At 43.9% G+C, this 27,404-nt stretch overlaps 1 protein-coding gene across 1 annotated transcript; it reads left to right on the top strand.

Moving 5' to 3' along the window:
• The first annotated feature begins 1,786 nt into the window (after positions 1 to 1,786).
• On the top strand, positions 1,787 to 3,851 carry LOC102227215 (kallikrein 1-related peptidase b22-like). The gene is made up of 6 exons (XM_023331479.1): positions 1,787 to 1,823; positions 2,000 to 2,189; positions 2,266 to 2,448; positions 2,600 to 2,661; positions 3,195 to 3,343; positions 3,450 to 3,851. The coding sequence occupies exons 1-6, from the start codon at positions 1,787 to 1,789 to the stop codon at positions 3,615 to 3,617; spliced, it is 789 nt and encodes a 262-aa protein (XP_023187247.1). The 3' UTR covers positions 3,618 to 3,851.
• Positions 3,852 to 27,404: the final 23,553 nt, after the last annotated feature.

Genomic DNA, 27,404 nt, shown 5'->3' with positions numbered 1-27,404 from the left:
GGTCCACACTTCAACCACACACATCATGACAGACGGTGGGAATGCATTGAACTTTAAAGTCACTCTGTCCATCATGGTCAGTTAGGAATGAATATATGTAATGTAAACATTTAAATATAAATAAAAATATTTTGTAAGAACCACAATAAAGCCCAACTTTGTTACAAAATTAAATGGCAACAGTGGACTTTTTCCTTAAATCTCTAATTTAAGAACTAAAATATAAAAATATTTTTACAGCCAAGATATTTGCTGGAAATGGTGCATATTGTAGATTTATAGTCATAGTAATGATATCAATAAATACTTGTCAAAATATTGCCACTGATGCCCGACGTAAACTTTGATGGACAGGTGATCATTTGTAGAAAGTAACGACTAAAGTAGTTATTTATAAACTAAGTCAGTAGTATTACTCTCTAGAAGTTGCTTGATGTCACAATATTTTTGTACCTGCTAGAGTTTTCTACAGTAGAAGGAGCGACTGGATATTCCTGAGTTGGTCTGCATGCTTTTTCATCTGTCCGCCATATTGGATTTAATTACATTTTCTTGCAATGCAATGGATGGCCAGTAGTTGGCAGTGTATTTTATAATGCACTAGTCATCGCTTTAGTGGTCTGTGCGCATTTACAACTTAAAAACCCCTAAAAACACAAGAAAATGGCTTTTGGATGGCTGTCCACTGTCCGCTATGCATAAAATGGGTTATATATATAATGGATGCTCTGAGAAACTAACAGGCCAGTGTTTCTCAGTCAGGAAATAATTTTGGAGTTTCAGTTATGCAGAAGTTTGTGAAGTCAAGATTCTACCTGTGAGACATGGAGTGAACTTAGTTCATGTAAGTTTTTGTAAGATAATGAATCATAAAACAAGGCTGCAGACAGCAAAACAAATAAAGGGTTTGTACACATCCTATGTTTAAATCACATTCATGCAGCAGCCAACTGCAGGTCAAGGACTAGCACATGTTCAAGATTATGTTAATATGAAGTGAAATGCATAAAATGGCTGCATGAAAATGTAACTATCTGATCTTCCAACGTTACAGGACAATAGCTAAGCAACGATTCGATGTCAGTTCATGCAAAGCTTTGACGATAAAGTCCTGTTTCTAATTTAGATTTCTGGCTGGAGTGACAACTTCGACTAACTCACCTGAAATAGTCATAAAATATGTTTGCTGTCTAACCTCTACAGGCTGTAGCAGTCTGCCATAAGCACATAACTTTATCCAGTAACAAAGTCCACTGGAGTTTTGGCATCTTATTGAGTTTTAGCAATGAATTCATCAAAAAGCTGTTTGCATTAGATGCTTCAGTGTAGGTGAATCATTCTCAGGTTTTGTCAAGTTGAGTTTATTGAATGTTTTCATAATTCTTAAAGACATGAATTTCATACACTGGTAACTCACACTGATAACCAGTTAAACTGGTAACTGGTATAATTTTAATCGGCCAAATTTAAAGGAATTTAAATTCCTCAACAAATCCTCAGCTCACAATGCTCTTTACTTTCTCATGAAAACATTTGGACTGAAACTGACAGATTAGGCAGCCAGAAAAAAGAAAACTGCTAGTTGTACAGACGGCCTGGAGGACCATGGACCAGATGTTAGGGAGTATAGTCGCCCAGCAAGCCTGGCAGAGCTGGGTGACTATACTGGGATTTTTCAGATCAGTGTCCGTCCTGTGATTGGTGGCTTCCTGTCCAACAGGAAGTGGTGAACAGAGTTTAAAAGCTCCTGCAGGACTGCAGACATTCACAGGAAGCTGGACCAGCAATGGCTCTGCTGAAGGTTCTGCTGCTGCTGGAGCTGGGTGAGTCGGACACACTGGACTCACTGGAGGCACTGGTGACATTTCCACTGGCTCTGAATGCTATGAATTATGTTGATCTGTATTTTATTTGATCCATTCCATTATAAGCTGTCATGTTGGTTCCTTATTTCTACTGTGTGAATTTAATTTGCTAAAACAGCAACTTTCTTCTCCAGGTGTTGCAGTGAGTTCAGTGTCTCTGCAGAAGAGAATTATTGGAGGTGAGAAATGTAGAGACGATGAGCGTAGGTATCATGTGAAGATTTATGGACATAATAAGACACAGGACTATATTTGTGGAGGATCTCTGATCAGTCATCGGTGGGTTCTGACTGCAGCTCACTGCTGGGAGTCAGATCCAGGATGGTGAGTCAGGAAACATTTTACTGAAAAATCATCAATAACTATTTGTTTCTCTATTAATTGTGTTTTATTTGCCTAGGGTTATTGAGGCACATGTAGGAGTTCATCCTAAAAGTGCTCCAAAGCAGATTTATACAATCACTCATCATGAGATTTATAGAGACAGCAACGGTCGTAAACATGACATCATGCTCCTCAAGCTGCCAAGACTAACAATGATCCAACCAGTCAGACTAGCTGCCTGTCCAGATACTCTCCTACTGTAAGTTTTATCTTCTCAAATGTCAGAATTTGGTTCTTGATCTGCAAGATGATGCAAAGTTCATCCAGGAAAACCTTTGAGCTCTGGTCTCCCAGAGTTAGTTGTTTTTCTTAAAGTGATTTATTTTTATTTTGTTTTTCTTGTGTTTCAGCGGCACCAAGGTTCAGATTGCAGGTTTTGGAGGATCAAAACTTGGCCTGTTTGGCAAAAGAAGTGAGATGAATGTTCATGTTTCTCATTGTTGTTGTTATTACCTCACAATGATTCAGACAATTCAAACCATTGTTACACTCTGCTGAAGCTGAACTTAGTTTTAATCATCAAACTCTCTGAGATAAACGGCTTAAAGCTGCAATAGCAAGTCTTGAGAAAACTGTGACCTTACCCTGAAAATTAGAACCAGCAACATTACAGGTCCCTCCCCTGTAAAGGGAGCAGGATGTACATTAGCATTGATTGACAGCGCTAAGACCCTCCTCTAGGCTCTGATTGGTTGTTTTTGACCTGGAGTTCTGCATTTCTGCAGACAGCTGGGACAACAGGGAGGAGGTGGAGGAGATCAATAGATTATCTGTCTCATATTTACCATGAGGATATAGTGACAGTTTTGATAAAAATGTAAAAAATACTTTTTATACAAGTAACATGCTGCAGTTTAATAACCACAGATAACAAAGTGATATCCTGAGCAAAATGTGACAACACTTAAACTGACCTTACATGTTGGTGCTGTTTTTCCTCTACAGTCCATCATCGTTCAGATGATCTCCAGTGTGCAGAGATTAAGATTGATAAACATCACAAGATGGAACTGCTCATGTCAAAACATGAGTTCTTTGAGTACAGTTTCCAGAAGTGGTACAGTGCGAGTAGCTCTAAGAAAGACATATCTGAAGTACGTCAGTCTTTAAACCATTTTCTGCACAAAACCTTGATATTGTCTCCATTTTACTGGATAAATCACAGCAGCATATAAACTGAAAGCTTTGTGTTTGTCACAGGGCGACAATGGTGGAGGATGGGTGTTCCAGAACAGGCTGTATGGTGTTTGTGCCTTTTCTGGACATCCAGAGTATGCACTCAGTGCACCAAGTGCCTTCATTGACGTCTGTGGCTACAAGGATTGGATAAAAGACAGAATTAATAAACCAGAAGAAAGATTAATCTGAATTGTGGCTAAGTGTTTCCAGCATAATAAGGTTACAAAGTTCAAGTTAATCTTTCAATTTAAATTTTCAATTGATTCATTTTGTGATTTGCAGCTGAATTATTTGGGGATTAATGTTATTGTATACAAATTAATCTGTGACAATCTTATTTCTGAATAAATGAAGCTGCTGTTTGTAATAATCAGTAATAATATCCACTGTCACATGACTAGAAAATAAACGGCTGTTATCTGATCAGATTGTCTCTCTTGTGTTTATTCCTGGTTATTAGTAAAGAAAATAACAGATTTTAAATTATTGAACACATTTCAGCTTTAAAGGCTGCTAAACTTGTTATTAAAACCAAAAACCTGCAGGCTTCCATTATTCAGTTTAGAGAACAATGTTATCAGTTTCACACCATCTGTTATTGGATCTATTCTGGAAAATCCTGATGGTTTTGAACAAAATATTTTTAAATTATAAATTGAATTTCAGAAACTTTCTAAGAACAGGCATGAAAAGTTTTTCAGAAATCCGACATTTGGGGTCTGGATAAAGGATGGTTGATTAGCTCATTTAACTGATCTGTCAGTTTGTGTGTAGGTCGCCTTTTTTATTTTTAAACTGAACCAAAACACAACTTATTCCACAGCACATCTTGTTGTGGATATGAGTAGCTCTGATCACATGGTGTTGGTATTGATTGTAGATCACCTGTTGCTCACCTGGTGACTTTAGAGCAGGGATGCCCAAAGTCGGTCCTGGAGGCCCGGCATCCTGCACGTTTCTCCCTGGTACCAGCAACCTTTTCAGCATGTCAGAGTTCTTTTTAGGCCTCTAACGAGCCACCATGTGATCCAGGTGTGTTAAACCAGGGAGAGACTAAAACATGCAGGATGCCAGACCTTGAGGACGGAGTTTGGGCACCACTGGGTTACAGAGGGGTGATGGAGGAAGTCTACTTTTTGCTGACTGCTTTAAGCTTGTATGATTTTTAGTTTTTGATCACTGTTATATATACAGAGTGACAATTTTGGTTTATAAAGTTACAAGATTCATAGTTTCTTTGATGAAGGATACTAGAAATAGGAAAACTACCTATGCTACGAATTAATTAATGGAAAAGTTGCATGATTATATATGTTAAACTTCATCATACTCCTTTTCAGACTTACAGTCACAGAATAAGTGATGTATTTACATGTATTTGAGTATGTAAATTTGATAGTAAGGTATTGTCCATCCAGTTTCCATCATCTCAGTAGAAGAAAACCTCCTGCATATGTATGAACATCTGGACACTTTTCTCTCACCCTTTGGGAAGACAATTAACACAGATGTTATTCCAACAATCCAAACTCCATCATTTATGGCAACCAAACATAAATCAGCTGTTCTTTCTCACCCACTGAAAGCTGCATGCGTCAGTATGAATCCACTGAAGCAGCTGCTTCACTTCACAAAAATCTCCAATCAGGCACATGATACTTTTTTTCTTATAGTTTCTTTTTCTAACTTTCTTATTCTCTGAATTTAGTTTGGTTTACATTTACAGTGTTTTCATTCACAGTTAAAATCTGGATTGCAACATTTGTGATTCTGGATCTATGTCATTTCGAGGACAATTTGACACAACCTGTTTAGACAGATTTTGGATTTAGCCAACATCAACAAGCCTGAGGCTAATATGGAAGCTAGCACAGAAGTTACCATGGAACTAGCATGGAGTCTAGCATGGAGGCTAGCATGAAGATTAGAATGGAGGCTAGTATGGAAACTAGCATAAAGGCTAGCACAGAGGCTAGCATGGAGACTAGTATGGAAATGATCACATAAGCTATTATGGAGCCAACATGGAGGCTAGCACAGACACAAGCACAGAGACATGTATGGAGACTAGCATGGAGACTGGCATAGAGGCTAGCATAGACACTAGCATGGAGAATAGCATGGAGGCTAGCATGAAGGTTAGCTCTCCCACAACTTGAAAACTTCTGGGCTTCACTGAATATCAAGTTTTGTATTTTGTCGTTTATTATGAAATGATTGATTGGAGCATGTCATATTTATTTCAAGGCTGATTAAGAGCAATATTTGCTTTTGCTTAATATTTTATATGTTGTGGAACGGTTTTAGCCTTTTGCTAACAAAACGTGTCACTAAGTGCTGTTGTTCAGCCCTGTGTGTTCACAAATGCATTAAAAGAATCAAGAAAAACTGTAAAAGCAAAGAATCATGGGTGATGAAAGAGGTCTGTCTCTTTAATAAAGAGAATCAGATCGGTTAAAATTTGGCACTGTAATATTGTTCTGTTTCCAAATAAAAGAAGTAAAACCTTTTCTGTTTGTACAGAGGGTCATCTTCACAGCTCATCAATAAACAAAATGATTCTACTTTCAGGAGCAAAGGCAGATGTGAATTATTGTAAATTGGAAACCAAACAATCTTTTCTTAAAAACATCAACCTGAAAACGACGACGATTTACTCTTTCTTCACAAAGTCTGTTTTATTTCATCAAGTTTACAATCAAGTTTTCCCTTGAGCAAAACTCACTGCAAAAACAGAAAATTTACCAATTTTTTTTAGTCTAGTTTCTTTTACAAATCTCTCAGTTCACTTGAGATAAAGCAAAACTAACGTACAAGTAACTACAGCGAAATATAGGAGCTGCTTGTTTTAAATCAGTTCCTTAATATTACTGAAAAGGATCTTGTTTCATTGGTTGATTATTTAAGTTATAAGAGGTGGAAATTTTTTGTTATTAGTGAAATAATCTGTCAATGGAACAAGAACTTTTTTCAAGTTTCTTTTGAACAATGAGATGTTAAAGTTCCTCAATATGCAGATGATAGCGCACATCAGTGTCATCCTGTGATTGGACAGATCAGTGTCATCCTGTGATTGGACAGATCAGTGTCATCCTGTGATTGGACAGATCAGTGTCATCCTGTGATTGGACAGATCAGTGTCATCCTGTGATTGGACAGATCAGTGTCATCCTGTGATTGGACAGATCAGTGTCATCCTGTGATTGGACAGATCAGTGTCATCCTGTGATTGGACAGATCAGTGTCCGTCCTGTGATTGGACAGATCAGTGTCATCCTGTGATTGGACAGATCAGTGTCATCCTGTGATTGGACAGATCAGTGTCATCCTGTGATTGGACAGATCAGTGTCCGTCCTGTGATTGGACAGATCAGTGTCCGTCCTGTGATTGGACAGATCAGTGTCATCCTGTGATTGGACAGATCAGTGTCCGTCCTGTGATTGGACAGATCAGTGTCATCCTGTGATTGGACAGATCAGTGTCAGTCCTGTGATTGGACAGATCAGTGTCCGTCCTGTGATTGGACAGATCAGTGTCATCCTGTGATTGGACAGATCAGTGTCATCCTGTGATTGGACAGATCAGTGTCCGTCCTGTGATTGGACAGATCAGTATCCGTCCTGTGATTGGACAGATCAGTGTCATCCTGTGATTGGACAGATCAGTGTCCGTCCTGTGATTGGACAGATCAGTGTCCGTCCTGTGATTGGACAGATCAGTGTCGTCCTGTGATTGGACAGATCAGTGTCATCCTGTGATTGGACAGATCAGTGTCATCCTGTGATTGGACAGATCAGTATCCGTCCTGTGATTGGACAGATCAGTGTCATCCTGTGATTGGACAGATCAGTGTCATCCTGTGATTGGACAGATCAGTATCCGTCCTGTGATTGGACAGATCAGTGTCATCCTGTGATTGGACAGATCAGTGTCCGTCCTGTGATTGGACAGATCAGTGTCCGTCCTGTGATTGGACAGATCAGTGTCCGTCCTGTGATTGGACAGATCAGTGTCATCCTGTGATTGGACAGATCAGTGTCCGTCCTGTGATTGGACAGATCAGTATCCGTCCTGTGATTGGACAGATCAGTGTCATCCTGTGATTGGACAGATCAGTGTCCGTCCTGTGATTGGACAGATCAGTGTCCGTCCTGTGATTGGACAGATCAGTGTCGTCCTGTGATTGGACAGATCAGTGTCATCCTGTGATTGGACAGATCAGTGTCATCCTGTGATTGGACAGATCAGTGTCATCCTGTGATTGGACAGATCAGTGTCCGTCCTGTGATTGGACAGATCAGTGTCATCCTGTGATTGGACAGATCAGTGTCATCCTGTGATTGGACAGATCAGTGTCATCCTGTGATTGGACAGATCAGTGTCATCCTGTGATTGGACAGATCAGTGTCCGTCCTGTGATTGGACAGATCAGTGTCATCCTGTGATTGGACAGATCAGTGTCATCCTGTGATTGGACAGATCAGTGTCCGTCCTGTGATTGGACAGATCAGTGTCGTCCTGTGATTGGACAGATCAGTGTCCGTCCTGTGATTGGACAGATCAGTGTCATCCTGTGATTGGACAGATCAGTGTCATCCTGTGATTGGACAGATCAGTGTCATCCTGTGATTGGACAGATCAGTGTCCGTCCTGTGATTGGACAGATCAGTGTCATCCTGTGATTGGACAGATCAGTGTCCGTCCTGTGATTGGACAGATCAGTGTCATCCTGTGATTGGACAGATCAGTGTCCGTCCTGTGATTGGACAGATCAGTGTCCGTCCTGTGATTGGTGGCTTCCTGGACAGCAGGAAGTTGTGAACAGAGTTTAAAAGCTGCTGCAGGACTGCAGACATTCACAGGAAGCTGGACCAGCAATGGCTCTGCTGAAGGTTCTGCTGCTGCTGGGGCTGGGTGAGTCGGACACACTGGAGACACTGGAGGCACTTCCACTGGTTCCAGGGAGGCTGCTGCTCTCTGTGACTCTCAGACTTCTCTCTGATTCTTTTTCAGACTGAAATGTCTTTGAATGTAAACTGTGATGCTTTTCAATCTTTAACTGTTTATCCTTTTTCTGTTCCAGCAGCCATGTTTGTGCCTGATTTCTGACTAAAGTCCTCCTTTTTCTTCTTCAGGTGTTTCAGTGAACTCAGGTGTTTCTCTGCAGAAGAGAATCATTAGAGGTCATGACTGTGATGACAAGGAGCATCTTCATCATGTTCGGCTGACTGGCACCAATGGTACTGCCACGATCCTGTGTGGCGGATCTCTGATCCGCCCAGAGTGGATCCTGACTGCAGCTCACTGCCGGGAGTTGGAGGCAGGGTGGTAGGAAAGAGACATTAAGACATTTGTATCTACAGATGATCAGGTTTTCTGTGTGTTCATTATAATCTAACCTTTTCTGCAGGACCTTTACAGCAATGTTAGGAGTTCATCCGTGGACGGCTAAGCAGGAGGATCAGATAATCCAACACAGTCCAGTGATTTATGTTAAAGATGGTCAGCTGCATGACATCATGTTGCTGAAGCTTCAGAGGCCAGTAAGAAATATCCCGCCCTCTCTGCTACCACCATGCAGCAACCGTCTTAAAGAGTAAATCTTTCTCTGATCAAAAGCTTAACTTCGGGTTTTCTGTCTCTACTCCTCCAGTCCTGCTACCTCTGCTTCAGCACACCTGAGTCAGGTAATCAGGCCAATAGCAGAAGCAGAACCCATTTAGCTCAGGTGTGTTGGACCAGAGACACATTTAAAGGATGCAGGACACATCACTGAGGACTGGAGGTGGACGCTCCTGTGTCAGTGGATGAAGTCCTTCATGGATTTATTTTCTGTCGTTTCATTGTTCCATCTAATGATTCCTTTTCTTCATTGTCGTCCTTATTGACATTTATTCTAATTGGGTTTCAGTGGTGATACAGTTCAGCTGGCAGGTATTAAAGGAAGAAAGTTATTAGGTTAGCTTAAACTTTTGGAAAAAGCATGGCTCTCCTCTCCTCCTGTTAGCTGGGTCGCGAGCGGATCTCGTCACAGCTGGCAAGGAAACGGCGAAGCCCAATGACGTCACAAAGATATAGAGTTTAATTCAATAGAAAACACCGTATGGATTCAACAAGAAAAACTTCAGAGTATACAGAAGTATATTCTTTACCTGAGACAAAAGAATTAAAAGAAAAGAAAAAAACAAAGGCGCCTTTGGAGACAGCTGATGCCTAAAAGCAAAACAGGGCAGTTGTCTGAATTCTTATTACTGAGCATTCCCTTTTCTAGTGAAGGCGTTTCTCTTTGTTAATATATGCAAATAGGGCGTACCTCTGTTTTGACCAACCAAGAGCTACCTTGGAAAATACTTAGACCTTCCCCTGAGTTTTAATGACAAATATCAAGAGTCATTCTAGTTATTAAAGTTATAAGTTATTTTCACAAAACCTATCTTGCTCCTCTGCAGTCAGCCTCTCCAAAGATTTGAATCTTTACCTTATCACAAACAATAATGAGATAGAAGTCTTTTTCAACCTGTAAAACATAACATTCAAACCATTCCCTTTTGGGTTCCAATATTGTCATAGTTAGTACATTTTCAAATACATTTCCATTTACTAAATTGGTATTTGTAGCTTAGGTAATATACTTTAATCTAACACACTATTGCTATTAATATTAAGAGGTATATCAGAAATTAACCTAAGTGTTTTCCAAGATTCCTAAGTTGTGATCAACTCCAGATGCAACTCTGAGCTCCTGAGAAACCCCCGACCTCTGACCTGCGAGCCGGGGAAGATATTCTTTATGGCCTCCTAATTTAAAACCTTTCAAGAGCTTTGTGTTTTATGGCTGATCTAAGTTACAGCCTTGCCAGAAGAATGTTTATCTGTGAACTCCTGCTTGCATCTGCTTTTGTCCAAAGGAATGTTGGTCTACTTAAACACACATGGCATTAGCTTAACTATATTAAACCATCAAAAATAGCCATGATTCCTTAACACAGGAGAGGGAGCAACGACAACCGGCCCCAGTAATGAGCGATGTGAGAGAAATATTGAAGTTATGAGAATAAAATCTTGGTTTCTGTCTCTACAGAGAAGGTCGAGTGAAGAACATATTTATGATTCTCATGTTTCTCTACAGTACCCTATGCTACTGCTTCAGCACATCTTCAGTGTGTGGAGATGAACGTTGCTGCTCTAGTGAGTAGGCAGCCTGTGAGCATCAGGACGGTGAGGAGGTGGACACAGGAGGCAGCTGAGGCACTGCAGGACTGCTTTGGGTCGACAGACTGGGATGTGCTCTGTGGGCCTCATGGGGAGGACATTGACAACATGTCTGACTGCATCACTGACTACATCAGATTCTGTGAGGACACTGTCATGCCAGCCCAGGCCGTGAGCTGCTTCTCTAACAATAAACCCTGGATTACCAGCGACCTGAAGGCACTTCTAAACAAAAAGAAGATGGCTTTCAGGTCTGGAGATAAGGAGGAGCAGAGGAGAGTCCAGCATGAACTCAGAGAGACACTGAGGACATGCAAGGACAACTACAGGAGGAAGCTTGAGTCTAAACTCAAGCAGAACAGTGTGAAAGATGTGTGGAAAGGAATGAAGAACATCACTGGAATGAAGGGGAAGGACATACAAACATCTGGGAGTCGGGATAGAGCAAACCAGTTCAACCAATTTTTCAACAGGTTTAGCTCACCTCCTGCTACTCCCCTACCACCACCATCCCCCCACACATCCACACTGCCCCAAGTTGTTCAAACCACCTACCCGCATTCTCCTGCACACCACCTGTCCTTCAGCCCCCCCTTACCCCCTCCTCCCCCATCTCCACTGCAGACAGCAACACCTACCCCCAGCTAAAGGTGACTACAGGCCAGGTTGAGAGACAGTTGGAGCGATTACACCAGGGGAAGGCTGCAGGACCTGATGGCATTAGAGACTTAGACTTAGACTGACTTTATTGTCATTTTGCATGCACAGGGTGTATACAGAACGAAATTTCGTTGCATACGGCTCAGGACAATGTTTTGAGCTTCCAATGTTGTGAGGTTACTCCAGAATAAAATAAAATACAGTATAAAATATGAATATAAATATAAATATAAAATATAAAGTGCAGGAATGACAGTAAAATATAAGTTATTTAGCTCTGTACATGTGCAAGGTATGAAGTGGAGACCAGATTTTAAGTGCAGTCCAGTTAAGAGTTCAGCAGTCTGATGGCAAGTGGGAAAAAGCTGTTTCGGAACCTGGTGGACCTGCTCCGGATGCTGCAGAACCTCTTTCCAGAGGGCAGCAGGGAGAACAGTCCATGGTGGGGGTGTGAGGGGTCACTGATGATGTTTCGGCCTCGGGACACGCAGTGCTGGGATGAAATGTCCTGAATGGAGGGAAGGGGGGCCCCGATGATCCTCTCTGCTGTCCGCACCACTCTCCTCCCGTTCTTCCAGTCAGAGGCGCTGCAGCCTCCACACCACACAGAGAGGCAGCTGGTCAGAATGCTCTCTATGGTGCTTCTGTAGAACGTCTTGAGGATGGGCGGGGGCAGATGTGCTCTTCTCATCCTCCGCAGGAAATACAAACGTTTCTGTGCCCTCTTGACCAGAGACGTGGTGTTCCCAGTCCAGGTGAGGTCGTTTGTGATGTGCACCCCCAGGAATTTGGTGCTGCTGACCACCTCCACAGCCGAGCTGTTGATGAGCAGTGGAGCGTGGCTGGGCCGGTTCTTCCTGAAGTCGACGATCATCTCCTTCGTCTTGTCAACGTTCAGGATCAGGCTGTTGTCTCTGCACCAGTCCACCAGCTGCTCCACCTCCTCTCTGTAGTCCAGGTCGTTGTCGTCTCTGATGAGGCCCACCACCGTTGTGTCGTCCGCGAACTTCACGATGTGGTTGGTGGCGAACCTGGGGACGCAGTCGTGTGTCATCAGAGTGAACAGCAGAGGGCTCAGGACGCAGCCCTGAGGGGAGCCTGTGCTGAGGGTGATGACATCGGAGGTGTGTTGTCCGATCCGGACTGACTGAGGTCTGTCGGTGAGGAAGTCTAGCAGCCAGTTGCGCAGGGGGGTGCTGAAGCCCAGGTGTCCCTGTTTTCCTGCCAGATGCTGTGGGATGATTGTGTTGAACGCTGAGCTGAAGTCCAGGAACAACATCCGCACATGAGTGTTCTTCTCCTCCAGGTGAGCCAGGCTCAGGTGTAGGGTGGAGGAGATGGCGTCCTCAGTGGAGCGGTTTCGGCGGTAGGCAAACTGGAACGGGTCGAATGTGGAGGGGAGTCTGGAGACGATGTGTTCTTTTACCAGCCTTTCAAAGCACTTCATCATGATGGGAGTCAGTGCCACAGGCCGGTAATCGTTGAAAGAGGTGACTTGAGGTTTCTTTGGCACCGGAATGATGGAGGCAGTTTTGAGACAGGCTGGTACTGTGGCTTGGTCCAGTGAGGTGTTAAAAATGTCTGTTAGGACACCAGTCAGCTGACCTGCGCATTCCCTGAACACCCGCCCAGGTATGTTGTCGGGGCCTGGGGCCTTCCGTGGGTTGACTCTTTTCAGAGTCTTCAACACATCGGCTGTGTCCAGGCAGAGTGCCTCCTCTTCCTGGTGGGGAACAGTTTTCTTTGCCGGAGTACTGTTCAGTGCCTCGAACCTCCCAAAGAAGTAATTGAGTCCATTGAGAAAGTCAGCATCAACTTCACCCACTGGGGGGGAGGATGGATTGTAATCTGTGATCGCCTTTATGCCTTGCCACATACTTCTGGTGTTGCTGGTGTCGTGGAAGAACTCCTGTATTTTTCGACTGTGGGTTCGCTTTGCTAATCTGATAGCACGGTTCAAGTTGGCTCTCGCTGTCCTCAGTGCCTCCTTGTCGCCAGACTTGAAGGCTGAGTTCCGTGCTTTTAGCATTTCCCGTACCCCCTTAGTCATCCAGGGTTTTTGGTTGGCCCGGGTGATAATGTTCTTAGTGATGCTGACGTCCTCTGTGCACTTGTTGATGTAGGCTGACACAGTCATGGCGTACTCATCGATGTTGATCTGGTCGTTGTAAGTGGCTGCTGCCTTGAACATCTCCCAGTCAGAGCACTCAAAACAGTCCTGAAGTGCCTCCATGGCCCCCTCAGTCCACACTCTCACCTGCTTCACTGTAGGTTTTGTTCTGATCAGCAGGGGCTTGTATGCAGGAATTAGCATAACAGATAGGTGGTCTGAAGAGCCACGGTGGGGGTGGGGGGCTGCTCTGAATGCTTCTTTGATGTTGGTGTAGGCCAAGTCTAGAGTATTCACTCCCCTGGTTGGAAAATCCACATACTGGTTGAAGTGAGGGAGAACAGTCTTCATGTTGGCCTGGTTAAAATCCCCAGCAATGATGAAACGCCCTCTGTGTGTGAGGATTGCAACTCACTGATGGTCCGGTAGAGAACACTCATAGCCTCTTTAGTGTTAGCACTGGGGGGCACATATACGGCAGTGATGCTAACAACAGTAAACTCCCTGGGCAGGTAGAATGGTCTGCAGTTAACAGTCAGAAGCTCGATGTCCGGGGAGCAGTAACTGGCGACAGTCATGGCATTTTTACACCAGTTGTTGTTGATGTAGATACACAGCCCCCCTCCTCGGGTTTTACCGCTGAGAGCGCTGCTCCTGTCTGCGCGGAATGTAGCGAGCCCCTCTAGGCTAACAACGTTGTCCGGTATGGACGAGTTGAGCCATGTCTCTGTCAGAATGAGAGCGCAGCAGTTCCTCAACTCTCTCTTTGAAGACAGTTCTAGTTGCAGATGGTCTATTTTGTTGTCCAGAGAGCGGACGTTGGAGAGGAAGATGGACGGAAGCGGCGATCTGTGGGGGTTAGCGTTTAGCTTAGCTGTTAGTCCACTTCGACAGCCGCGCTTCCGCTGCCGGTCGCACCGCCTTCGCTTTCTCCTCCTCTGACTAGTGCTGCTAGGCGAGTCCGCTGCGACTCGCCTAGCAGCTGTTCACTTTACACCACGGATCTTGAAGACCTGCTCCATCCAGCTGGCCCCTGTACTGGCACACATGTACAACCTGAGCTTGAGGCTGGAGAGAGTCCCGCTGCGGTGGAAGACATCACATGTGGTTCCTGTTCCCAAGAAGCCAAGGCCAGCCGACCCAGAGGACTACAGACCAGTCGCTCTCACATCTCATGTGATGAAGGTCATGGAGAGACTGGTCCTGGCCCAGCTGAGGCCTCGGGTGAGGACGTTTCTAGACCCCCTGCAATTTGCCTACCAGCCCCACTTAGGAGTTGACGATGCCGTCATCTTCCTGCTGCAACGAGCACTGTCGCACCTGGATGGTGGAGGAGACACTGTGAGAATCACATTCTTTGATTTCTCCAGTGCCTCCAACACCATCCAGCCTCTGCTGCTGGGTGAGAAGCTGCGGAGGATGGGTGTCAACGACTCAGTGATCTCCTGGGTTACTGACTACTTGACAGGCAGGCCACAGTTTGTCCATCTGGGCAGTGTCCTGTCTGATGTGGTGGTCAGTGACGTAGGAGCTCCACAGGGAACTGTGCTTTCTCCCTTTCTCTTCACCTTGTACCACTGATTTCCAGTACAACTCTGAATCATGTCACCTACAGAAGTTTTCTGATGACTCAGCGGTTGTCGGGTGTATAGGGGATGGAGGGGAGGGGGAGTACAGGACACTGGTGGACAGCTTTGTGGAGTGGTCTGACCAGAATCACCTGAGGCTCAACATTAGTAAGACCAGAGAGATGGTGATTGACTTCAGAAGGAAGAAGATACCTTCATGGCCACTAAAGGTCAAAGGGGAAGTGGTGGAGGAGGGGGAGGATTACAAATACCTGGGAGTTGTAATCGGCAACAGACTGGACTGGGCATCTAACACTGACGCTGTGTGCAGGAAGGGGATGAGCAGACTCTATTTTTTAAGGAAGCTGAGATCCTTCAATGTGTGCAGCAAGATGTTGGAGACCTTTTATCACAGTGTTGTTGCCGGCGCCATCTTCTTTGCTGCTGTGTGTTGGGGAAGCAGCATCAGAGCCAGCGACTCTAATAGACTGGACAAAATCATCAGGAAAGCTGGCTCTGTACTGGGACTAAGGCTGGAGTCCCTGGAAACTGTGGTGGAGAGGAGGACACTGAAGAAGGTTCTGTCTATGATGGACAATAAACAGCAGCCTCTCCACCACATAGTGGACAGACAGCGGAGCACCTTCTCACATAGGCTGCTCCAGCTCCGCTGTCGTAGGGACAGATACAGGAAATCCTTCCTGCCACATGCCACCTCACTGTACAATAAAAGCTAAATCACTGTTCTGCACTAATCAGTCCAATTTCACACAACTGCACTGTGGCACACTTGCTGTACATATATTTACATATACATTCTGTTCTGCATTTTTTGAATCCTTGCAAGGACTGCTCTAAGCTGCTTTTTATATTAACAGCATTTTATATTTTTACAATTTATAGCATTTTATATTTTATTTTTTATGTTATCTACAACTACTACTCAGTGGTAGTTGTTATTGTGTCTTGTCTCTATGCTGTAACTGCGAAGTAATATCCCTGCTGGGATGAATAAAGTAATTCTATTCTATTCTATTCTATTCTATTCTATTCTATTCTATTCTATTCTATTGTGCTTTTATGTTGTGTGTGTCATGCAAACTTTGCTTTAATCCTATATTGGACCTGACCGTGACGTGACAATTCCTTCAGCAACACATTGTCACTGATGAAAGGTGGCAAATTAGACGGGATGATTTTTTTATCCGGGTTCATTAAAGGGAAAACAGTAGTTTGGGTATTTCTCAAAACAATTCCCCTCTCAACTACGCTGTTCACTTTATCAATCGAGTCCAAAAACATAACCACTGCATTGTTCATCCTGGACGCTGCCTTCACACCGTCACACCCAACAAGTTCCCCAACAGCCAACCCACACTCCTCAACCGAAAAATCCACGCCAACTGGTAATTTAATACCATGTCGGCGTGAAAGGCTCCTAAAGCCAGCAGCACCGTAACTTTTCCCGGCCATCGCACCGAGCTAAAAACTCGGTGCTGCCGGAAAAAACACTATTTAAACACCAGTGAAAACAAAAATGTGTTAACGTACAAAACAGATGAAACACCACTGTAAAAAGTGAAATTCAAACCTTTAGAAAACCTCACACTCTTTCTCCTTCCACTCCACACATGCAGCAGACGCTCACACATGCGCACTAGAGAGAGAGAGAGAGAGAGAGAGAGAGAGGACAAGTCATGGAAAATGAACAGCAGGCTTCCTGGAAAAAAGAGGAAGTAGGTTTTAGGTTTCCAGCCTGCAGAGAGTTTTAAAGAAGGAAGATTAAACATTATGAGTAATTGAATAAGAACCAATGCATAATACTTGTATTAATGTTGTTTTGATGCTGAATTGGAGAAGCTAAGGGCGTTATAGATGTGACTATGACAATGAATTGATATAAAATGTGCAACTGCAATCAAAGATCACTGATGTTATGTTGGAGGGACGTAGTAGGTGAGAGTTTAGGAAAAAGGAGAGCAAAGATGAGTGCACGGCCCAGCACAAAAGAGGAACTATGCCGAAAAGGAAACTGATAACAGACAGCAGGCCAGAGACAAGAACACAGACATGACATAATGTCTCCAAAGCAAATGTGGATCTGAGATAATCTATTCAAGCAGACAGCCAATGGAAAAAGGAAGACTGTGACATGAGAGTGACCTTTGAGCATTCTTAGGATGCTTAGAAGTCTTCTGCAAAAGAAGAGAAGCGGGTTTTTCCTTCTGTAAGGTCTGCTCTGACATCGAGATGGATCAACAGGCCATGGATCTACATGGAAGAGTCCCAGAAGCTGTGGGGCTGCAGCAGAGCACCTGTACGCATATGAGGAAATTCTCCAAGAGCCAAATCCTGCAGCTTTGAATTTAGACTCTTCCAGCATCCAGGCCAACCGGCCTCAGCTCCCCGGGAACCGGAAACCCGTTCCTCTACCAGGAATGATCCTAGACCCTCGGACTGAGTTGGAGCTTGTGGTTCAGTTCTTCGTCTCACAAATTTTTCTCCCAGCACAAGCAGTGATAGAGATTAGGGTGAGAGATGTTGGATGGAAGTTGATTTCATTGTATAGTTTTCTCTTTGATTTAATGTTTGCATCTATTTTCTGCTACTGCTAAATGCTGTATAATCCATTTAACATTCCTACCCATATTAAATGAGCAAACAAACAGTCAGGTGGTGGACATTCATTCTGTGTGTCACCTATTGAGTCCTTCAATAGGTGTAATTAATCGTTGTGTTCGCATGACTAAACCGACACAAGGTGTAAATACCGTGAGCTTAGCAAACCAATAGAATATATAAATACCTTCTTTGTGACTTATAACTCAAGACGCAAAAACCTAACCTGGGGAAACTTTAAGAACACGCTATGAAAACGAGGAGAACAACCGCTAACGGGTGTAATCTGTGGGACTTAGTTTAACTCAGGCAGCTAGTAGGTTAACCCACAGAAGGAGGCGAGTAGGAACATCGGAAAGAAGGTCAACAGACTCAGGGAAATCTCCTCCAGTGAATCCAGCTGAAATGCTCTGAGTGAGCTGGATGAAGCACTGACTCTCCTCCTCAGAAAAGCGCTGACTTTCACACCTCTCAGATGTAATTTTATAGTTGTATCTTCATCAGTTTGTTCCACGGGTTTGTAGAATTAGGATAAATTCATAGTTCTGTTTTTTCTCACATGATCTTGATCTCCCTAATGGTGCTTTCTCTGCCTCAGAAATGAAAAATAAACTAATAAATGAATGAAAAAAAACATTTCCTGGCTGATTGTCTTTACATTCATGGTTCAGTTGATATTTTCCCTGAACTGAGTCTAAAACCGTGACGAGTTTTAAATCACATGAAGAGGAACATCAGAAGTAATTAATTTCTTCAATTTTTGTCTTTATTTTACATCAGAAATAAACATGCAGCATCTAAACTCTGGAGTTACTATTGCAGATTTAGTTCTAGAAAATTTTAAACTCCAGCAAGACCAGAGAGCTACAAAAAATAAGTGACAAGCGTCACAAGAAGGAAGTGAATGGAGGAAGGGAGTGATTCAGGGGATCCTGACTGAGGTTTCAATTGAGGAAATCAAATCAAATCTCAGAGGAGGAAGAGTTAGAGATGTAAGAAGGTTTCAGACCTTTAAAAATGGAGAGAAAATGAAGAGTGAAAGTGTTTTGATAGAGTTTGATGAAGAAAGACTTCCAGAGAGTCTATTTAGGATATTTAACCTACAATGTAAGAGAGAATATATCCCACCACCGATTAGATGCTTTAAATGTCAAAGATTTGGCCAAACAGCACAGACATGGAAAGGAAAGAGAAAATGTTCACGATGTGGAGAGGATCATGAATATGATCAGTGCAACAAGAGCAGGCAGCCAAAATGTTGTAGTTGTGGTGGCAGCCACAGTGTGGCATATGGGGCTGTGAAGTAATGAAGAGGGAGGTTCAGCTTCAACAAGTCAGAATACACAACAAGATATCCTGGCTCTTCATTGAGAGCTGTATGCAAGCATATTACAGAAAGGTGAGTGGAAGGAAAACTGTTGACATAACGTTTCAATAGAATTTGGCACACTGTCTAAAGTACCAAAACCTTGTTTAAAGACCATTTTATCTCAGTATGTTTAGTAAGTAAACTTTCCAAATTTATTGTCCAGAGGATGATGAAAGTATGTCTGGGAGACCCAAACAGCCAATCAAGATTGAGTGCATAAACTGGACAGTACCTGGGCATTTTTGGTTGGCCAGTAGTATAAATTCCTTTGTTTTTTATTTGTCTTGTAATCTATTGCAAACACAAAATTAGTATCTGAGAAAGTACATTTCGAGTTTTTCTTCTCCATCACTCAGCTACAATTATTAAACAATTTGTCTCTATAAAAAATTTAAAAGACATTCTAATTTTAAAGGCACATGAAACAACAAATATTTGATAATAATATATATAATTTACCTAACACTGATCTTGTCTCAGGATTCAGATGTGCAGAGTTACTGTTCATGCTCTTTTTTTCTAGCCATTAGTCAGATTTGTGCAAAGGAATACAGATCTGTTTGATGGGCAAAAAACAACCTGAAGTCTTCATTCCTCCTGGATAGTCAAGTTAAATTCAGACTGTTTGACTGTGAGAGTTTTCATTGGCGAGACATCAAACTTTGAGGTCTGGACCTAAACATTCGACACTTTGATCATTTTTAATCCTCCGAGTTTTACAGGCGTACCAGCCTTATGAAGCCAATACATCTAAATGTTTAGGAGTTTGTCAAAATTCAGCATGTGTGAAATGTCAAAATGGGAGGGTTGCAGAGGTTTTGACCACACCCCTTTTCAACTCCACAGAGCTCTTCAGTTTGGACCCTGTCAAGATAATCCCAGCTCATCCCATTATTCCCATGCTGGAAATTTTAGTTTAGCAGGAACAATTTATAAAGTTACCTTTGAAATTAATTACAAAGTAACATCTAGACCAAAAAGTAGAATCAAACTTCAATAAAATCAATCAGTTTGTGTTTTGTGTCTCATGCAAGGTTTGCTGTAATTCTATTTCTTTTTGTATTTAATCATAAGAAATCAGTCAGGCAGAGAGAGTGTCGCCACGTTATGAAACAGGAAGAGCAGGCTTCCTGAAAAATGAGGAAGAAAGTTTCCAGCATGCAGATTTATAAAAAATAGATGAGACTGTTCCTTATTTCAATGAAGGAAAGTTTTAAAGAATGAAGTCTAAACACACTGAATAAGACCCAAAGCAAAATACTTAATTAATAGTGTAAGTATAAACTCTTGAAAGAATAAACAACTTTATCTTTGGTTTCAAATAATTAGAATAATTCATGATTTCTGGTTTATTTTCAGAAGAAAACAGAAAACTCAAAACTTGAACAGACAACTCAAATTATGATTGTAATAAGAGTAACTATTAAGTTAACGTAATCATAATACTATAGATGAATGATAAATCAGAGAAGCTAAAGAGGTTGTAGGCGTGATTTTACATTAAACTTGAAATTAGGTAAAAGGTGTAACTGCAATCAAAGATTACTGATGTCGAGTTGAAGGTAGATCAGGAAAGGTTAGAAAAAAGATGAACTAAAAAGAGAGGAGAGATGACCAACAACTCAGAGTTTGCTGATTGTTGAGCAACTCAAACCTTTGATTGTGCAGGTAAAGAATGTAAGATGACCTCTGAGCAACCCCAGGACATGAGCACAGACACCACAGACAAACAAGATGGCAGCAGTGCCAGCCAGTGCAAATGCATCTGTAGGGTGGAAAAAGCCTATAAAAGGTGGGTGCAAAAGAGGAACCTTTGGTTGGATCCTCCTCAGCTTCGAGCCAAGATCTGAAGAAGAGCCGGGGCCACAGAGCAGAAGACTGACCTGTGGCAGAGCATGGGAGTCTGAGCAGGGAGAGAAGTGCGATGTGGCCTCAAATCGCACTTCCCTCATCGTCTGAGTTTGGACCCCAAAGATAAGGACAAAGAAATAAGGCAAATAAGAGGAACTTCCTTCCGCATGGCCAGCTCGCCTTCATCTCAACGGACCAGAAAGACCTTGAAACAAGGTGAAGGGAGCTTCAGAGCTTCAAGTCAAGAGGCTGAGGACCGCAACTTGAATGAGGAAAGACTCAATACATGAGGAAAGTGCCAGGTATCAATTTATCCAATACCTGCTGAAAACAACTGCTGCCACCTGCACGTTACCCGTAGTTAACTCCACCCTTTTCCAACAAACCTCATGCTTCATGCAACTCGCATGAAGAAAGACCCGATACCTACGGTTCTAAATCAGTACTCTTCCTGCCAACACCCAGGCCTGTTACCTCAGCATCTATGCACAGACGAAAGCTGCCTTCATCGATCAGCCTCCTCTTACTGAAACACTTTCTTCTTCATCAAGCTGGTTCTGGGGTTTGAAATTCCATACTCCACCTCTCAAAGGTTCCTTTTTAGTTCTCAGTTTCAGCTTTAGGGAAGGATAGGTTAGATCAAAATGATTGATTTTTTTATTTGATTATTTCTGCAACTGAATTAAGCTGTACTGACCCTTGCATAATTGCTTTACTAATAAAATATTTAGCAGAAAGAAAATCTAAAAGATGTTGTGGACATTCAGTTAATGAGTCGCCTTAAAGTTCTTTGATGGTTGTAAAATAGCTGTGATGTTTGATTCTGGAAAGGAAAAAGTGGAAAATGTTTTATCGTTTGCTTTTAGCCCAAAACTAAATGTGAAACAACATCCTTGGGACTCACTGAGTCACTAAAACCAACCTGGTTCAGTAACAAGAGCAAGTTATAATAAAGAGAAGGAGCGTTAACAGGTGTTAACAGGTGAGCTCTGTGAAACTAGTTGGCTGCAGGCTGATCAGTCTGGATAATTCACAGGGGGAAGAAGGGTGGAGCATCTGGGTGGAGGCCGTCAGGAACCAGACGAGCATTTCTCAGTTTTGAACAGAGTAATATCCGGCAGACTTAGGAAATTCAATTTACCCGTTAGATGGAGAACTAGTAGCACGTCTCACCCTCTCAGAAGGAGAAGTAGAGAGAAGGAGGGAAGTGGTGGGGGTAGACGTGCAGCAACAACTTCCACACAGAAGCTTCAGCAAAACCAGTCAGAACTTGGTTTGTTTCAACATGATGAAACTCTGTCAGTCCAGATTCGTCCCCCTTCTGTGTCTTTATTTCTGCTGCTTCTCATTATCACTCAGAGGAAGACGGCAGAGACGGGGAGGACAACTGGTCACCTGAAGACTAAACACCTGAGCAGGAGTCCAGACGCATTTCTAGAGGACCTTCAATCAGCTGATGCCAGTGGTAGCAGCAACACAAAACTGTCCAATGGCAACAAACAGGATTTAAAGATGTTTAAGTTTTCATTTCAGTCTAATGGAAATCTGATGCTAGAATGACTGACGATCCTTAATGGGAATATTGAAAAATTTGGTAAGTTAGTGTTTATTTCAGATTTTCTGTAAGGATCAGGTCAGTTTTCATAAAGACAAATTTTAGTTTTATGAATTAAAGAATTAAATTTTCTGGTGGTGTGTGTTGATGATTATTATGTAATTTAAATGAGTATTTTCCATCTGTAATCCAGTATTTTTTAGATTCCATTCAGTCTTCCAAAAATACCAAAATAAATAAATTATGAAATAAAGTCTGAAACATAATAAATCCTTCATGTTTTCCAGATTAAAGATGGCGCATCAGCAGGAAGTCCAGCAGGGAGTCCAACAGGATTTGTTTAGTAAGTAAACAAATCAGTAAGTGATCAGAAGCAGAAATGAACCATCATAAAGGAACAAACTGACCAATCACAGCCTATGTTGCTGCCAGTGATGAACCACAGTCTCGGTATGTATTTATTGTGTTTATGCTTCCTGTTCAGTGAAGCTCTAGTGGAAACTGTCATGATATTTGGTAGAGGTGGTGAGGCAGAACGAAGCGGACCCAGGTTGAAAAGAATGATGGTGGTTTAATAATGAAAATAAGCCCAAACAATCCAAAGTCCAGGCAGCACAGCTGAGTGGGAAGGCTAAGGCGCAACACTGGTAGCAACTGGAACACTAATAGACAACTAGGAACGGACTAGATGGACAGCTAAACAGCAGGACAGATTAAACAGACTGGTGCAACAAGGACCCGACAAAAACAAACACAGGTGGCATTAAATACACAGAGGGTAATCAGGGAACGAGACACACCTGGGAACAATCAAGGGGTAGACAGGACAACACCGAGAGTCAAAAGACACAGAAACCCAAAATAAACACACAGAAAAACTCAAATCAACACAGAGAAAACCAAATCCTTACAGAAACATTATGAGTTTCTGTGAAACCTGAAGGTAATCAATCAATCAATCAATCAATCAATCAATCAATCAATCAATCAGCTTTATTGTCAATTCCTCTTACATGTCCAGACATACAAGGGAATCGAAATGACGTTTCTCACTATCCCACAGTGATACAAGACAGGGCGTTACTAACACTGAGTAACAATAAGACACAGTCTAACTAAAATTATCCTAAACAATTAATAAATAGATGTACAATAACTAGACATATAGCGTAAAAAGTTTTACAACTGAGAATGTATATGTATATATATAAGTATATGGAGATATACAGATAAAAAAAAAGTGGCAGAAGTGCAGAGTTTAAATGCCGAATTTGCCCTCTATGTTAGGAGGAAGGGCAGTTGTGCAAAGTTCTGGGTTTCTTCTTCTTCTTCATCTTCTTGGCCGCTTTGATGCTGAGGGGAGGGAATTCAGCATCCTCACAGCCTGATGGATGAAACTGTTGGAGAGTCTGGTGGTGCGGGAGCAGAGGCTTCTATATCTTTTCCCGGAGGGCAGGACACTGAACAGTTTGTGGGCAGGATGATTTACATCTCCCACAATCGTGACCGCTTTCTGGGTGAGTCGGGTGGTGTACAGGTCTTGCAGGGCGGGGAGTGGGGCACCAATGATCTTGGAGGCTGTTTTCACAATGCGCTGCAGAGCTTTTCTGTTCTGTTCTGTGCAGCTTCCGCCCCACACTGTGATGCAGCTAGTCAGGGTGCTTTCTATGGTGCCTCTGTAGAAAGTGGTCAGGATGGGTGGTGAAACACTTGCCTTCTTGAGCTTGCGCAGGAAGTAGAGGCGTTGTTGGGCCTTCTTCACAAGTGATGTGGTGTTGGTGGTCCAGGAGAGGTCTTCACAGATGTGCACCCCAAGGAATTTTGTGCTGCCTACTCTCTCTACTGCAGCGCCATCTATGGTCAGTGGTGGGTGTTCGATATGGCCCTTCCTGAAGTCCATAACAATCTCCTTGGTTTTGCTGACATTTAGCAAGAGGTTGTTGTTGCTGCACCACTTGGTCAAAAGATGGACCTCCTCCCTGTAGTGGGTTTCATCGCCCTTGGTGATGAGGCCCACAAGGGTTGTGTCGTCTGCAAACTTCACTATATGGTTGGAGGTGTGGGTTGTTGTGCAGTCATGTGTCAGCAGGGTGAAGAGCAGAGGACTGAGCACACAGCCCTGGGGGGCGCCTGTGTTCAGGGTAATACTGCTCGAGGTTAAGTTGCCAACCCGTACTGCTTGAGGCCTCTGAGTGAGGAAATCTAGCAGCCAGTTGCAGAGGGAGGTGCTAATCCCCAGCTTGTCCAGTTTGCAGATAAGTTGTTGTGGTATTATGGTATTGAATGCTGAACTGAAGTCAATGAACAGCATTCTCACATAAGAGTCCTTTTTGTCCAGGTGGGTGAGGGCAGGGTGGAGGGCAGAGCAGATTGCATCCTCTGTGGATCGTTTTGCTCTGTATGCAAACTGAAAAGGGTCCAGGGTAATGGGAAGGTTGCACTTGACGTGGGCCATGACTAGCTGTTCAAAGCACTTCATGATAATGGATGTCAGTGACACAGGACGGTAGTCATTGAAGCAAGATGGAGAGGATTTCTTTGGCACTGGTATAATGGTTGCGGTTTTGAAAAGTGATGGAACAATGGCTGAAGACATCGGTGAAGACATCTTTTAGCTCCTCTGCACAGGTAAAAACTGAACTCAGATGGAAACAGAACTAAAATGAACCGATGTGAAGAACAGGCCAGCAGCTCTGATACTTCAGGAATATTTATTCTATTCACTAATTAATTTATCCAGTAATAACATCATTTATTATCCCGGATGGAAATACTGAGATAAGTTATCAGTCTTAAAGAAGGAGCCGTGCGTTAACGGTATCGGTGCAACTGCAGTCAAGCCACCTGCTTTGTGAATGCGCCTTTATGGACAGAAATCATCTCCATGCTGATTATGTAAGATAAGATAAGATAAGATTTATTTGTCATTGTCATCAACAGATTACAACGAGATTGAGATTTGCTCAACTCGAGTTAAAATGCAGGTTATGTGTATATACATAATATACAAAGATAAAGAAATAGACTAATAGACTGGACAAAATCATCAGGAAAGCTGGCTCTGTACTGGGACTAAGGCTGGAGTCCCTGGAAACTGTGGTGGAGAGGAGGACACTGAAGAAGGTTCTGTCTATTATGGACAATAAACAGCCCCCTCTCCACCACATAGTGGACAGACAGCGGAGCACCTTCTCACATAGGCTGCTCCAGCTCCGCTGTCGTAGGGACAGATACAGGAAATCCTTCCTGCCACATGCCATCTCACTGTACAATAAAAGCTAAATCATTGTTCTGCACTAATCAGTCCAATTTCACACAACTGCACTGTGGCACACTTGCTGTACATATATTTACATATACATTCTGTTCTACATTTTGAATCCTTGCAAGGACTGCTCTAAGCTCCTCCTTGGGCTGCCACCTTATCGTGGTGGAGGGGTTTGAGGGCCCCAATGATCCTAGGAGCTATGCTGTCTGGGGCTTCATGCCCCTGGTAGGGTCACCCAAGGCAGACAGGTCCTAGGTGAGGGAACAGACAAAGCGCAGCCCGAAGACCCTAATGACGAAGGAAAACTTTGGACTTGGTGTTCCCTCGCCCGGACGCGGGTCACCGGGGCCCCACTCTGGAGCCAGGCCTGGACGGGGGGCACGATGGCGAGCGTCTGGTGGCCGGGCTTTAACCCATGGAGCCCGGCCGGGCTCAGCCCGAAGAGGAAACATGGGTCCCCCCTCCCATGGGCCCACCACCCGTGGGAGGGGCCAACGGGGTCGGGTGCACTGTGCGATGGGTGGCGGCCAAGGGAGGGGACCCTGGCGGTCCGATCCTCGGTTGCAGAAACTGGCTCTTGGGACATGGAATGTCACCTCTTTGGTGGGGAAGGAGCCGGAGCTAGTGCGTGAGGTCGAGAGGTTCCGGCTAGAAATAGTCGGTCTCACCTCGACGCATGGCTCTGGTTCTGGAACCAGTCTCCTTGAGAGGGGCTGGACATACTTCCACTCTGGAGTTGCCCAGGGTGAGAGACGTCGGGCAGGAGTGGGCATACTTGTTGCTCCCCATCTCGGCGCCTGTACGTTGGGGTTTACCCCGGTGAACGAGAGGGTAGCATCCCTCCGCCTACGGGTGGGGGGACGGGTTCTGACTGTCGTTTGTGCTTACGGGCCGAACGGCAGTTCAGATTACCCACCCTTTTTGGAGTCCTTAGAGGGGGTACTGGAGAGTGCTCCTCCTGGGGACTCCCTTGTTCTGCTGGGGGACTTCAACGCTCACGTGGGCAACGACAGTGAGACCTGGAGGGGCGTGGTTGGGAGGAACGGCCCCCCCGATCTGAACTCGAGCGGTGTTCTGTTGCTGGACTTCTGTGCTCGCCATGGATTGTCCATAACGAACACCATGTTCAAGCATAAGGGTGTCCATATGTGCACTTGGCACCAGGACACCCTAGGCCGCAGTTCGATGATCAACTTTGTCATCGTTTCATCGGATCTGCGGCCGTATGTCTTGGACACTCGGGTGAAGAGAGGTGCGGAGCTGTCCACTGACCACTACCTGGTGGTGAGTTGGCTCCGGTGGTGGGGGAGAAAGCCGGTCAGACCTGGCAGGCCCAAACGTGTTGTGAGGGTCTGCTGGGAACGCCTGGCGGAATCCCCTGTGACACGGAGCTTTAACTCCCATCTCCGGCAAAACTTTGAACACATCCCGGGGGAGGTGGGGGACATGGAGTCTGAGTGGACCATGTTCCGTGCCTCCATTGTCGAGGCGGCCGATCGGAGCTGTGGCCGCAAGGTTGTCGGTGCCTGTCGCGGCGGCAACCCTCGAACCCGTTGGTGGACACCTTCGGTGAGGGATGCCGTCAGGCTGAAGAAGGAGTCCTATCAAGCCTTTTTGGCCTGTGGGACTCCGGAAGCAGCTGATGGGTACCGACGGGCGAAGCGGCATACGGCTCGGGTGGTCGCTGAGGCAAAAACTCGGGCGTGGGAGGAGTTTGGAGAGACCATGGAGAAAGACTTCCGTACGGCTTCGAGGCGATTCTG

Source organism: Xiphophorus maculatus, chromosome 3 (assembly GCF_002775205.1).
Source record: "Xiphophorus maculatus strain JP 163 A chromosome 3, X_maculatus-5.0-male, whole genome shotgun sequence".
NCBI lineage: Eukaryota > Metazoa > Chordata > Actinopteri > Cyprinodontiformes > Poeciliidae > Xiphophorus > Xiphophorus maculatus.
The sequence above is the reverse complement of the archived record's forward strand: the minus strand, read 5'-3'. Positions and strand labels throughout refer to the sequence as shown.